This window comes from Polypterus senegalus, chromosome 2, assembly GCF_016835505.1.
Source record: "Polypterus senegalus isolate Bchr_013 chromosome 2, ASM1683550v1, whole genome shotgun sequence".
Lineage (NCBI taxonomy): Eukaryota > Metazoa > Chordata > Cladistia > Polypteriformes > Polypteridae > Polypterus > Polypterus senegalus.
Window position 1 is genome coordinate 285,185,414 of NC_053155.1, and position 15,792 is coordinate 285,201,205.

The 15,792-nt window shown below is 39.8% G+C and overlaps 1 protein-coding gene across 2 annotated transcripts in view; it reads left to right on the top strand.

Annotated features, from left to right (window-relative positions):
- The window catches only part of slco2b1 (solute carrier organic anion transporter family, member 2B1), a 115,418-nt gene that overhangs the window by 71,767 nt on the left and 27,859 nt on the right, over window positions 1-15,792 (top strand). For both annotated transcript variants that reach the window (XM_039745715.1, XM_039745714.1), the window contains exon 7: window positions 269-399. In XM_039745715.1, coding sequence (XP_039601649.1) covers window positions 269-399 — 131 coding nt within the window. The remainder of the gene's footprint in view (window positions 1-268; window positions 400-15,792) is intronic.

Sequence of the window (15,792 nt, forward strand, 5' to 3'; positions counted from 1 at the left end):
TGGAAACTGTAACAAGAATCAATTCAAATTCCTGGAGGTATAAAGAGGCAGTACTAATTACTTTACCACCATGCTGTTTAACTGTACTGTACATTATACTTAAAATAACTGAAATAGCAACTAGACACAACACAGTTATTTAAAACTGCATAACATGTACAATACAGTAGAGGTTGTATTCAGTATATTGGTCTCTGTATGTTTGCTATAATGATATGCTATAATCTATCTATCTAACTATCTATCTATCTATTCATTTATTTTTCAGATAAGATTTTCTTAAATCCTGGAGATCCTCGTTGGGTGGGAGCCTGGTGGCTTGGTTTCATTGTTGCTGCAAGTTTAGTTTTGATCACATGTATTCCATATTTCTTTTTCCCACGAGAAATGCCAAAAGAGGTAATGTTTATTTACTTCTATGAAGTGGACATATTGTATGTATTTGAATTGTAATATAAATTAATTTAAATGTGTCATTACCAAGAGTATGTTTGAAATGCAAGCTTTATATTTTAATTTGTTTTATGATATTAACATAAAATTGTTTTAAACTTCACATAAACTTTACTTTTTTTTAAAAACTGACACTGCCTGAACTTGTATAACTAAGCTTGCTTACGTCAAACTGACATTTCGTAATCAATGCTGGGCTTTTTTTCCTAGGCAATGACTTAACAACAAACACCTTGCCTGCTGAAAAGTAATAATGTTGAAACCTTTCATGTTAATGATTTTAATAAGGATTACAAAAATACTTTAAAATTAGGTTAAGTGAGTGCTTCAATGTTTTAATATTAACACATGCTTTAAATAACAGACCAGCTTTAGAACAATTCTGTCTTAGTAACAAAATATATTCCCCCATTGCACAACTTCATTTCTATTTGTTTCTAATAAACTTTATCCTATTGTTGTCCCCATTGTCCCTTATGCCCTTCAGACATGGAGAAGTGTTGGAAAATTGATCTACCAAGATGGCACCTCCACACTCCTTTATTTTGTAATTCTGCCCTAAATATTGGAGGCCATCCAATTTCCTCCTCACCTTGGTGTCAGTCTGGTATATGTGTGCTAGGAGATATATCTGATGAGTTTGGGCTGAAAACATTTGTTTCTCTTCAATCTTGACACCCTATCCATCCTACTTCCTACTTTTTCTATTTGTAGCTGAGGTTGGGGCTCATGTCAAGTGGAGTCCCCCAAACCCCCACCAATGAATCCCCTGTACTCATTTGATTTATCCCTTTCTCATAAATCCATATCAGTATCTAGTCTGCATTCCCTGCTCTGCAAAGCTTCCCTTAAAACATTTAAATAACCATCTCCTTTGGGGTGGGTGAATAGATACCAGTGGTGGATTGTTTGTGTTTGTTCTTATAGTATACAGCCCAAATCAGTTAATTTTATTTGTTTTCTTTTGCTGTACATTTTTTTTATTTTATCTATAAAAAATTGATCACCAAAAAAAATGTCATAGTGTGTTAGCCTTTTGGCATCATTAATATCTGCCAGCCTTGCATGAGTGTTAGATGAAACAAAGTTTAATAATAAAATATCAGTGGTTAGAAATAAGGAAACTGACCTTTTGAACTTCTGTGCACTCAAAGAAACCTGAAATAAAATGTTCCTGATTATGTAAGTTAGAAACTGCACAGTTAAAGTATTAATTAGTAAAATATATAACATTCTCAAACATGCATTATTGAATTCTGGGTTGCAGTGAGGCTGAAGTCTATCATTCTGGGCACATGTCAAGAAACATCCAATCTTTTGTGGGTTTAGGAGGAAATCTCACACAGCTATGGAGAGAAAGGACAAACTCAAGACAGACTATGACCGTGTGTCATTGATGCAGGTTACGTATTTGGTGACGCTTAACTGCCCCAGTGTGAGTGGAACATGCCCTGTGATTACCAAGTGACCTGTCCAGGGTTGGTCATTCACTTGTACTTAATGTAGCTGATATAAATTGTGGAGTCTTACAATTTTGGTTTGTAATAGTCAAATTGGAAATATGGATCAATGATACAATTTATTAACTTGTAATTATGCCTGTAAAGAAAGTGAAATATCTTAATTTATCCTTGTATTTCTGTTTTTGATTGTATAATTAGTTGAAAATAAAACAGAAATGCAAATGGATGAGTATTAGCGAATAATACAAAAATTTAAGATGTTTGAATACAATGTGATGTGTGAGTCCATGTCTTGCATCCCAAAACACAAGGCTGAGTCTCAGAACTTTAGCAAAACCAACTTTATTCAGCTTGAAACAGGAACAGCATGGTTATTTATTATCGGGATCTTCCACTCTCCTATACACAGACACAGCAATAAGGCAGGGTTGTGGCCAGATTAATGGCCAAATAATACTGTTCCCTGCAGTTATAATGTTCCTTGCATAACCCATCAATGGTAGGTGCTCATAGCATGACCGCAATCTTTTCGGATTTGTTTTCAGGCGATACAGCGGTAGGAGCCCATGGTTGCCCCAGCAACCAACAGGCTATCTTCGATAGATGTTGCAATCGCATTTTTGGATGCTCTCCGGCATGTTGTCTCATTGGGGAGCCCCAAAACAGTTTAGAAATCTTACATCTCCCCTCTCAGCGTTATCCACACCAGTGTGGGCAAATCGACCGCCAACCCGGGTTCAGCCAGGCAGAAGAGAACATCCGCATTGTTGTGTACAGCCCTGGGACGATGGCGAACATCAAAAGCAAATGTCTGTAAACTAATAGACCACCGAGTGAGCCGGATGTTCGTATCCTTTTGTTTGTACAGCCATTGTAGCGGGGCATAGTCAGTCAGGGTAAACCGTCGTACCCAGGAATAATATTGAAGGGCTTCCACCACCCACTTAATCACCAAGCACTCTTTTTCAATTGTGGAATAATTACACTCCCTGGGGAGTAGCTTTCTGCTGAGAAAGGTGATGGGGTGCTCTTCCCCCTCAAAACGTTGTGAGAGCACTGCTCCTAAACCGAAAGCGCTATCATCTGTTTGCAGATTAAATTCCTTTGAAAAGTCAGGATTGCACAGAACTGGGAATGGTGATAAAGCGGCCTTTAGGTCCACAAAAGCTCTCTCACAGGCGTTGGTCCATACAACACTCTGATTCTTTCTGCCCAAAATTAGGAATGAACTGCCTGTAATACCATGCGAGCCCAAGGAAGGCACAAACCTGCCTCAGTGTTTTGGGATGGGGATATGCAAGCATTTAATTTCACAGTTCTTGCCATTTTTCTTTTATGGTTCACTGAAAGGAAGAATAGCTAAGAACTGAGTTCAGGCATCAATAAACCAAAATTGCTTTATTTATTTTCTATGGAAATATCCCATTTACTTGAAATTTAATCTTGAATTGCTGCATACAGTAACAGTTGTCTTTAGTGAGAAAAGGCGAAGCACATGATATTTTCATTTGTAATACTGGCCACTTAAATAAAGAACTTTCATGATGTTGATGCGTCAAACTAAAAAGTATAAAGTCTTACACAACACTTTTTCACTTTGTTCCTCTAAAAAATGCAGCTTCTCCTAATTCTTTAAATGTAAATACAATAATAAGACACAGTCTACTAATATTTAATATTTTCATTTGTAATATCGTGTATGCTTACTGAAGATTTTAAACTAAAAAAAAGTTTCTAGAGAAGAAAGAAAGTTTTAATTGGAACTTTATTAATCAATAATCAACAAATCATTTACAATGTTATAAGTAAAAAAAAAAAAGAAAAGCCCAACTCACCCCAAATTTAAAACAATAGCTAACTCATATTTCAAACAATAAAAATCGACTCATCATCCTCAAGTTTGCAAACTGCTTCATGAACACACCATCTGTCCACAAAAGAATCCACATTTGTTGTCATTTTGTAAAATTCATATTGTGAATACACTCTGGATTTCACAAGGCCATGAAATAATCTTATGTCACATTGCTGTTTGGTTTGACTCTCTCTTTTCTTGATTTATAAATAGCTAGCTTGGTCTTTCAATGAGGAAATTCAAAATTAGACATTCCTCCTGATTCTTGTTATTGCCAGTAACATCATAAACATTAAAAGACAAGTTAAAAACAGAATTAAGAACATTGAAAAGAGGCTAAAGTCTAAAACAGAAACCGGTGGAAGACAGTCTCTCTCTCTCCACTGAAAGGACATTTGTCTGTAACTGAAGTATCAATCAGTGGGATATAGGAATTAACAGCAGTGATGCCATGGAGCACCTGCCATTGCAAATCACCTGAGGTCTTCATGTATAATGCCATGTGTAGAATTCACACTAAAACATGGCATAAGAACAAAAGTGAAAATGTGCGTAAGCACAAAAAAATAAAGATACACAAAACCATGCATAAGCCAACTTCCACTCCATAAATCCCGGCCAGCGTGAAATGTAACGCATGTACACACACGCCTGCCGTCCCACCCCAACTTTTCACAGAATTGCACCCCTTTGAATATGCAAATCAATATAAATACCCCCATAAATTCCTTTTTGTGAAAAGACAAGGGCAAAAGCACAGAAAAAAAAATGTTAGCGAATACAAAGTGGAGGCAAGGATAAATGTACTTTTGGTGGCTTAGGCAGTGGTACAAGCAACAAAAGGGAATTGATGGAGTGGCACTCAAAAGTTAAAGTTCAGAAAGTCTCACAGTGCCCAAAAACAATAAGAAGTGGTCAGATGTCAAAGTCGAGGTAAAAACACGAGTTGTAGCCCACCATCAGATCATCATATGGAAGTGTATTAAGGCACAGAGAAAAGAAAAAAAAAAAATTAGGAATACAGTGAAGAAAAAAAAAGGTTGAAATATAGACTTTTATCTTAAAATTGCCACTTTAATCGTGTAGTGTATTTTGTCATTAAAGATGAGTGTCTTAAAACAAATGTTTAATTTACCAGAGTTTCTCAAATCTCATCGTAACTAAACTAGCATGTTCAATGCTTTGTATTCTATGTGTTCCCTGATCCCGTCATTAATCAGTACATGCTCCTTAAAAGGGCTTTCTTTTTCATAGAAATGAAAGTGTAGGCTGTGATCGCCACACAGAATACATTATTACATTCATGATAATACAGCTCTCTGATCATTTTAGAATAGTAACATGTATACTTGATATCATTTTCATGATGAAATGCATTAAAGCATGTACATGTGGGGTCATGGTGGCACAGCGGTAGCAATGAGCAGGCTCCTTGTCCAGGGACTGTTCTTGAGTGTAGTCTCAACACCTTCACTATCTTCTCAGTGCTGTACCAGCAGCATTTTTCCATAGCTATTAGGTGGTAGACCTGACTTATTCCAGAGATGATTAGTAACAATTGGTCTCTTACAGACTGTGTGGCTTTGAAGTCCAGGACTGGGTAGTCTAGAGCCCAAAAGACACTGGCACAGCTCCAGACAACATGAGGCTCAAGCAGATTCCATGCCCTGAGTAAACTACAGTAGAAAGGCAGAATTTTAAAAAGTGCTTTGTCAGTATGTAGATTTCCCTACAAAGGTCTGTTGCGTAATATAACAGTTTTGGCAAAGCTTGTAACTGGAAAGCATTTCTTCAGCTGCAGGTTTCAACAAGTAATTTTCCTCCTTCTTTAACAGGTAAATAGAGCACACACTTCTTCAGCTAATGCATTCTATTCCAAAAGAAAGTCAGCAGTTCTCTCTGAATACTAAATAAAAGTTTAAGAGGAGGTTTCAACACACATTAGCTTATGCCACATGGCTGAGGCTACTAAGTTATTAATAATCATAGCCCTTCTTCTGTATCAGAGCTGTGGTAAAAGTCATTTCCAACCCTTCTAGCGACTTTTCACATTGTCCAGCATTCCTTCCCAGTTCTATTCCTCAAAAGCCTCATCTCCAAGGTAAACAACAAGATATTTCAGGCCACTCACTAGAGTCCTGAAGACAATTTAGGTGGTATTTCACTCCATTTCCCCATCAGTACTTTTTACCCTTGCCGATTACACCCTCTGAAATTTTTCCACAACAGAAACCATGCCATCAACATCTGTTTGGTTTTCAATGAACACCATGATGTCATCTGTATATGCCACTGTCTGAAATTGCAAGGGTCACCCATGAACAGACAATCCTTGCATTACTCTTTTTAATTCCTTTAACAAGGGTTCAATAGCCAGGGAATAAAACATCCCCAACAAAGAACAGCCCTGCCTTTTCTCCCACCCTATTGTAAATGGAGCACTTAGATCACCATTGATCTTCAGAGCATTTTGAATGTCTTTATCAATTAAATAAACCCAGGTTTAAACCCAAAGGCCTCAAGAACTTCACACAAATAGTCAAGTTCCACCCTATGAAATCCTTTCTCCAAGAGAAATGAACCCAACCTTGAGACCAAGAAGCTTAGAAATGTGCATAATATCTCTGATCAGAAAGATATAATGATGGATGCATTGAGTATACAATAAGTCTGGATGAATCAGAGAGGCCATCCCTTCTCTCAGTCTAATTGCCAGAGCTTTAGAGATGATCTTATAGTCTGTGCAGAGTAGTGTCTCCAGAGTTGAGCAGAAAAGTGACTACTGTTCTCCTACAACTCATGGACATCAGTCCCATTGTCCAAACTGTCCCAAAATACAGCCAATAAGTCAAAGTCAAAAGTCAAAGTCAACTTTATTGTCATCTCTGCTATACACTGTACAGGTACATAGAGAGACGAGACGTGGCTCCAGGTTTCCAGTATAGACAAACATAGAACAGCATAACAGAGGATATAGAATAAATAGGCATATGAAATAGACAATAAATAAGTGACACATTTTAAACTAGAGAATGTGCAATATGCATTTAAATAAAGTTTAAGAGTTTTTAAATAAAGTTAGAACTAGAAAAAGACGAAGAGGTAGGAAGAGGAAGTGTGATGGCTGGGAGTGAGTTCATGAGTCTTATGGCTTGTGGGAAGAAGCTATCACGCATCCTGGAAGACCGAGACCTGATGCTGCGGAAGCGTCTGCCAGAAGGAAGGAGCGTGAAAAGTCCGTGTGAAGGATGAGAGGGGTCGAGCACGATGCAGGAGGCCCTTTTGATGCAGCGTCTGTGGAAGATGTCCTGCAGTGGCGGAAGAGATGTTCCAATGATGTTTCCAGCTGCTTTGATGATCCTTTCAATCCGCCTGATATCAGCAACAGTACTGTTTCCGAACCAGGTGGAGATGCAGCTGGTTAGGACGCTCTCTATAGTGCCCCTGTAGAATATGGTGAGGGTGGGAGGGGGCAGGTTGGCTCGCTTCAGTCGTCTCAGAAAGTGTAGACGCTGCTGGGCCTTTTTGGTGATGGAGGTGGTGTTGGTGGTCCAGGTGAGATCATCTGAGATGTGAACTCCCAGTAACTTGGTGTTTTTTACAGTCTCAACCGTGGAACCGTGAATGCTAAGTGGTGTGTGGGTGGAGCGAGCTTTCCTGAAGTCGATGACCATTTCTTTAGTTTTGTCCACATTCAGCGACAGGTTGTTGTCACTGCACCAGGCAGCCAGCTGCTTCACCTCATCTCTGTATGCAGATTCATCGTTGTTTTTGATGAGCCCCACCACGGTCGTGTCGTCGGCGAATTTAATGATGTGGTTTGAGCTGTGCAGGGCAGTGCAGTCGTGAGTCAGGAGTGTAAACAAAAGTGGACTGAGAACGCAGCCCTGAGGAGCTCCGGTACTCAGCCTGATGGTGCTGGAGACAGTGTCACCGATTCGGACGGACTGAGGTCTCTTTGACAGGAAATCAAGTATCCAATTGCAGAGTGAGGTGCTTAGTCCCAACTTGCTCAGTTTCACACACAGTCTATGGGGGATGATGGTGTTGAACGCTGAACTAAAGTCTATGAACAGCAATCTAACATAAGAGTCTTTATTGTCCAGGTGAGAGAGGAAAGGTGAAGTGCAGTGGATATGGCGTCCTCAGTTGACCTGTTTGTGCGATAGGCGAACTGCGTAGGGTCCAGTGAGTGGGGGAGGTTGCTCTTCACTCGTGCCATGACAAGCCTCTCAAGGCACTTCATGATGATGGGGGTCAGTGCGATGGGCCGGTAGTCATTCAGGCAGGAAACTGAAGATTTCTTTGGCACTGGGATGATGGTAGTGGACTTGAAGCACGTCGGGACGATCATCTGGCTCAGTGAAGTGTTAAAGATGTCTGTGAACACCTCAGCGAGCTGATCAGCGCAGTCTCTCAGCACTCGACCTGGAATGTTGTCCGGACCGGCAGCTTTACGTGGGTTGATCTTGGAGAAAGTTCTCCTCACGTCAGCTGCAGGCAGAGAGATGGTCTGGTCGGTGATGAGAGGTGTCGCTTTCGTCGGTGGCATGTTGTTCAGTGCGTCAAACCGTGCGTAGAACTTGTTCAGTTCCTCAGGGAGTGTGGCATCTCCCTCACAGCTGCTTGATGCTGGCTTGTACTGGGTGACAGCCTGGATGCCCTGCCATAGACTGCGGGAGTCTTTTGCGTCTTTGAAGTGGTGCTGGATCTTTTTGCCATACGCTCGCTTTGCTTGGCGGATAGAGCGAGAGAGGTTTGCCCTAGCTGTTCTAAGGGCAGCTGTACTCCCGGACCGGAACGCAGCATCTCTCTCTCAGCAGCGCGCACCTGTGCTGTGAACCAGGGTTTCTCATTGGCTCTGGTAGTGATGTTCTTCAGGACGGTAACATCCTCTGTGCACTTGGTAATGTAACAAGTCACAGATTCTGCAAACTCGTCCAGGTTAACACAGCCGTCATACGTCGCCGCCTCTCTAAAAACATTCCAGTCCGTACATTCAAAACAGTCCTGGAGTGCGGAGACCGCTCCACTGGGCCAGACTCGGATGGTTTTCCTGGCAGGTCTCGTGCGTTTCAGCAGCGTCGAGTATGCGGGTCGCAGCATCACTGTAGCGTGGTCGGAAGAGCCGATGTGTGGGCGCAGTGCTGCTTTGTAGGCACCACGCGCGTTGGTGTAAACTTTGTCCAGGCAGTTCTCCCCCCTCGTAGCAAAGTCCACATGTTGATGGAATTTGGGGAGAACTGCCTTCAGGTTTGCGTGGTTGAAGTCGCCGGCAATGATGAAAAAGCCGTCCGGGTGTGCGGTCTGGAGCTTGTTGATTTCCTCGTACAATTCGGCTAATGCTAGGTTAGCATTAGCGCTAGGTGGCAGGTAAACAGCTACGAGTAGCACCACGGAGAATTCTCTCGGCAGGTAGAACGGGCGGCTCTTTACGGCTAGAAACTCTATCTGTGGCGAGCAGTGGCGACTCACTTCAGCAGAGTTCGTGCACCAGAGACTGTTGATGTAGATGCACAAACCGCCCCCGCGGCTCTTACCGGACAAAGAGGCTTCTCTGTAGGCCCGATAGCATGCTAGCCCGTTGAGCTGGATAGCCGAGTCCGCGATGTCCGCGTTCAGCCACGTTTCCGTGAAGAATAAAACACAACAGTTCTTTATCTCACGCTGGGTTGATTGCTGGAGCCACAGAAAGTCCATTTTGTTGTCTAGTGAGCGGACGTTGGAGAGCAGGACAGATGGAAGTGCCGGTCGGGCCGGGTTAGCTTTTAGCCTCGTGCTAAAGCCTGCACGCTTGCCCCGCTTCTGTTTCCGGGAACAGCGCTTACGCTTCGGCCAGCTGCGCATTGTTGTCTCGCCCAGGCTCCGTAACATCTCCAACGGCAGATTCAGCGGAGGAATTGTGGATTTCCTTCCGATTTCAAGCAGGATATTTCTGTCGTAAGTGATACGCATCTTACTTGTTTACAAACAAAACGAAAAGTACACAAAATGGACGAGAATCAGTATAAAAACACTGAATTCCCGGAGCGCTCTTAGCCGCTGCCTGCTCGTGGCGCCGCCAGTCAGGGGTGACTGACAATAAGTCAAGTCCCAAAAATATTTCAGATTGTTTCATAAAATTCATTTGGAATACCATCAGTTCCTGGCATCTTCCCTTTATTTCAACTCTTTGTAGCAACCGTGAGCCCTTGAAGAGATATAGCTTTGTTCAATTCAGATAGAAGTTCATTAGTAACTTTTGGCAAACCTTAAAAAAAATGTATTCTTTGTACACTTTCCTGATAACTCTTTACAGAAGAGTTCAGAATAAAGGTTCACAACTCTTGAATATCCTAAATTGTCCCTAGTGTGTGCTTAGTGTGTGTGTGTGCCCTGTGGTGGGCTGGCGCCCTGCCCGGGGATTTGTTCCTGCCTTGTGTTGGCTGGGATTGGCTCCAGCAGACCCCCGTGACACTGTAGTTAGGATATAGTGGGTTGGATAATAAATGGATGAACTCTTGAACACATTTGACCCATTTCCCTCATTTCTTGACCTTCTGGTGATCTTAAACAGTGAATCATTCGGCTCTGACCTTGTTTCCTTTCCAGTAAAAAAAAAAATACCCACTGAGTGCATCTGACTCTGGTTCAGCATGAAAATGTGAACAGACCAGCGTTCATTGGATTTTATAATCCAGCATATCAAACAAAGCCATTTTCTTCCTCCTTAACTTTTCCAGACCATCTTCAGAAGAGCTAGAAGCCATGTTCTGTTGGAGCTCTGCAATATCTTGCTCTAAAATACCCATTGATGCATTTATGTTCTATTTAACATTCAAGGTATACTGTTGATAGAACAGGCAAATTTGCACTTCTCCTATGTGTCCCCATTGCATCAGAGAATCCCTACTTGCCTCCTCCATTGTGCTCAGAAAAAAGATAAAACTGTTTTAAAATGCAGGACATATGCAGCTGGGAGTTAAAATGCCATAAATTAATTATTAAATCTTCTTCTTTGGCTGCTCCTATTAGTGGTTGCCACAGCGGATCATCTTCTTCCATATCTTTCTGCCCTCTACATCTTGTTCTGTTACACCCATCACCTGCATGTCCTCTCTCACCACATCCATAAACCTTCTCTTGGGCCTTCCTCTTTTTCTCTTGCCTGGCAGCTCTATCCTTAACATCGTTCTCCCAATATACCCAGCATCTCTGCTCTGCACATGTCCAAACCAATGCAATCTTTCCTCTCTGATTTTGTCTCCCAACCGTCCAATTGAGCTGACCCTCTAATGTACTCATTTCTAATCCTGTCTATCCTCATCACCCCAATGCAAATTTTAGCATCTTTAACTCTGCCACCTCCAGCTCTGTCTCCTGCTTTCTGGTCAGTGTCACCATCTCCAACCCAAACAACATAGGCGATCTTACCACTGTCCTGTAGACCTTCCTCTTCACTCTTGCTGATATCCGTCTGTCACAAATCACTCCCGACACTCTTCTCCACCCATTCCACCCTGCCTGCACTCTCTTCTTCACTTCTCTTCCACAATACCCATTACTCTGTACTGTTGATCCCAAGTATTTAAATTCATCCACCTTCACCAACTCTACTTCCTGCATCCTCACCATTCCACAGGCCTCCTTCTCATTCACACACATGTATTCTGTCTTGTTCCTACTGACCATCATTCCTCTCCTCTCTAGAGCATATCTCCACCTCTCCAGGGTCTCCTCAACCTGCTCACTACTATTGCTACAGATCAAAATGTCATCAGCAAACATCATAGTCCACGGGGACTCCTGTCTAATCTCGTCTGTCAACCTGTCCATCACCATTGCAGATAAGAAAGGCTCAGAGCCGATTCCTGATGTAATCACACCTCCACTTTGAATGCATCCGTTGCTTCTACCACAGACCTCACCACAGTCACACTTCCCTTGTATACATCCTGTACAACTCTTATCCTACTGGTAAGCAATTTAGTTTTAGTTCCACTAACCTGCATGTTTTGGGGGTGTCTATATGAATGGAAAACTAGAGTACCTACAAGGAACTTCTCAGTGTAGTTACAGAACTCATCTACAATATATTAAAGTAATGCACAACTCTACTGAATACTATGGAGTTAAGAGACAATAGAAGCATATTGTTTTCCAAATTGTTTTATTTCCTTCTTGTTTTGTCAGCTTGCAGCAGTGATGACCTAATGACTTAAAGGGAAATGAAATTTGCTTTTTTTTTAGTTTAAGGTTTTACTTTGGACTGTCTGAAAAAATAAAAATTTCCTTCCCCTTTGTTTCAAAATACATTTAGTCAAATGTAGAACCTAAAAACAATAAAGAAAAAATACAATGCTACTTGCCTCACCAAGTCTGTAAATCTTTATCGTTTTACTCAGACTTGAATATTAATTAACAAGGGATATGTGAATATCTTGCTTTTAGTTATGCAACATCTGGGCCCTTTTTAATAGTCTATTTATTGACTTTACTTACTCGTGCTTTTTCTAATAAAGTTTTATTACTTTGAACTCTTTATCTCTAGTGCTTATTAACTACAAATTTGTATTGCTGTAAACTGTTTATTAGGATGTGTTAAGCCTGTAGAAAAAATGTGAAACGGCCCAGAAACCTCAGACTCGCTCCATCCATTCTTTTTCCAAACTGGCTGCCCCAGATTAATTACCCTTTACTAGGAACATGAAACAAGGAGTAAAACTGAATATGAATAGCTTAGAAAAGTAATAACTAAAAACAAATCATCAACCATCCTCACTATGCTCTAGCCTGGTTTCATCCCCAAACCAAAGGTCCCATGAGTGAAGATTTAAAAAATAGATAATAACAGAGGGCATGGAAAAGAATAGAGCTGGGTGTCAGCCAACAGATGAAACCAAATACAGTCATGCGCTGATTTACACACAACTGAGTCAAAGCTGAGGGCAATAGAAAAAGAATAGTGTAGTAATGGCAGGATCTCAGTTGCCTTCCTTCTTGTACCAATGCTGAAAATGGCTACAAACTAGCAGTAAGTTAAAAATATATATATCATTTTTCCAGTCCTCACGGCACTGATTGGTAATGGCAATTTTTTGAAGTTCCACTTTACGCAGCTGGCACATTATTATTGTTTGCTTTCTGAGAAGATGATTTGCAGTTCCTTCTTTCATTAAGAAGGCAGTAAAAGCTTTTAAATATTAGTACATATTTTGTTATTATTATTATTATTATTTCACATGACCTCACATGTTTTCTGACTGTTGGATGGCCCTTTAAGGTTTGTTTTGATTGGCGCTACTCTATGTGGCTAATTCTTATGTATTTGGCCTGCACCATCTTCCCATACATGCAGCCACTGAGACTCAAAAATCGGTTTGTGCTGCTCCATGTGACACACACCAAACCTACAGAGCCTCAATTACAATGACTTGCACACTTTCAGATGGACATAATGGCTGGTCCCAAATGGAGGAATAAGTTGGGGAACGACTGTATAGGCTGGTTCTGGGCTGAATTATTTGATTGGAGGATAAAAATTCTCCCATTCATTGTTATGACATTATCCAGTCATGCAGGTCACCCACAACTGATAGCTACTTTTTGATGTTAGCTCTTGAAGCTCCATTGATTTTTATTGTGGACAGTATAGAAGCATTAATTACTAATAGGACATTTTGCATTTGTATAAGCAAAAATTGTTGCACTCTTTACAGCATAAGGCTCAGACCAATTTAGTGGCAATTGGTCCTAGAGAGAAAATCTTCTGAGAAGTAGTGAGGGGAAGGGGTTTTGAGTGGTGGTGAGGAGTGAGAAACGAGCCTAAGATGGTGAAACATGCAGAGAGGAAAAGATATATCAGTAGTTCCATAGCAAATTACAGAAGTAATATAGAGTCAATAGAATATTTGGTGTGCTGGTGAATAGGATTTTTGAAGTAATATTTTTAAAAATACTATTTCATGACAGAATGTTTGATGGGACGTCATGCTGCTAAATTGGAGAACACTGTTAACAGGTTTGTAAGAAGTTTACAGAGTATGGAATAGAGTGAAAAATGTTTTTGAAATGGAGCAAATCAATGAAAAAAGCAGTAAGATGGTGGAGAGAGTAAGATACTAAAATTTCACCTCTCCTGAGAACTGACCTCAGCCAAAGATAGAAAAGAAAGAAGAGGCAACAGAGAAACTGAATTTCAGCAATTGCAACAAACTGAGCCCTGGTCACTAAAATATCACTGAGAATAGAAATTCCCATGTGTACTCAAGTTGAAAATGAAACAGCATCCACCAGCGTGGAAAGCCCTACTTTGATAAATGGGAGTGTGTGAGTGCCATCTGGGCTTTGAACCTAGAAGTGCTTCTAGATGATGTGAAGTTCTTTTAAAAAATTAGAAACACTTAAATAATGTGTACCTTATAAAGATTCATAATAAGTTAATAATAGTTTCTAGCAGGTAATCAACTAATAAATCATGTTGATAATATTACTTTATATGAGTAGTGCGTAGGTCAAAAATTATGATTCTTCTTCCTTAAGACTTAGGGGAAAATCAATTTAACAGTAAAGCTGAGTATCAAGTAAGAAATATAAGGGGTTATGTAATGGAAAGTTAATATAAAAAGTTCTTACTCAAAGTTCCTTGAAGATTTTTTACACTTTGTAGAGGTTACTGTAGCTCCATGTAAAATGACATATTGTTCAGTTTTAAACCTAAGAGACTGTATGGCTCCATTGTGTATTGATTTTGTTTTTCCTTCCAATTTTGTAATTGCAGACTATATCCTGTTTTTCCCGTATATCTGATTTTAGAGCATTGTGTCAGTTCAGAAATACCCCAGATGATTTTTCTTTTACTTTAATGAATTTGGCAAAGATATGAGTGATTTATTTTCAAGGAAGCATCTGTTTTATAGAAGCTTATTAGTAAGAGTTTACCATTTTATCATGTTTAAATTATAAACTCTATTTTTAAGCAAATGCAGGAAACAGACAGATGGAAATGAATAAGAATATAAGAGAGTATTACCATCCATCTCTCTGCCTTGGTTGCAGAAGACATTTCTGTGTTCTAAAATACTATTACAACTGACACATTTTTTATAAAATTATTACAAAAGACAATAACAATGGAAACAAGAGGTCTGTTCATGAAAAGATTTAAGAAGGGACAGGAATGAAACTCAACAGCTACAGTGTTTCATGGCAAGGCCTTTCCTGAAAAGAAAACAATGTAATAAATATTAAAGTTAAGATTCCAGTAAAGCATTTTCAGTATGGCCTATGAGGCTAACTAACATCTTTTTCTGGTTTAATACTTTTATTTTTATGAGCAACCTCTTTACTTTAGAAATGTTGCCATTGTTTAAATATTTAATTTTAGCACATTTTTGAAATTGTGTGTATATTTTCTGGCTATTTGCTTAAAGCATTATTTAGATTCTACTGTAATATCTTGCTTATTTTGTTTCCTTTAGTAAATAAAAGTTTTTAATGAGAAGACTATGGCATGCTTTGTTTTGTTAAATATTTATAAATCCATGCAGCCATCTTCTTACCAAGACAAGTGAGGAGAATACATTGTAACATCCTCATTACCATTTTATAGATGCATAAATGAATTTCTATTTTAAATTCTAATAAACGGCAGTATGGAAGAGTGAGCACAATTGTCATGTCACCATCCATGAGCCCCAATTCTAAGCTTTAGCTGTGCATTATTAATTCAGGAGTATGCAGATTTACTTTAATGATTTCAGTTTCGATTTTGTTGTCATGAATTTGTAGATTCTCTTTAGAGATTCCAGTTTTCCAGGTTCTTCTTGAGACTTTGTGAATTTTCATTATCAGCTCAGTTTTTCAACAATTTTGAACTTCATTCTCTTTAGACGTTCCATTATTTCTATGATGTTGTGAATTTTCTTTGGGCAGCTTACTTTTCTACCTTCAGTGTGTAGATACAATGCAAGAGATGCACTGCTAGACTTTTAACAATCCCTAAATTACTCTTTTGATGGTCTATGTTGTGACATTTTTCCT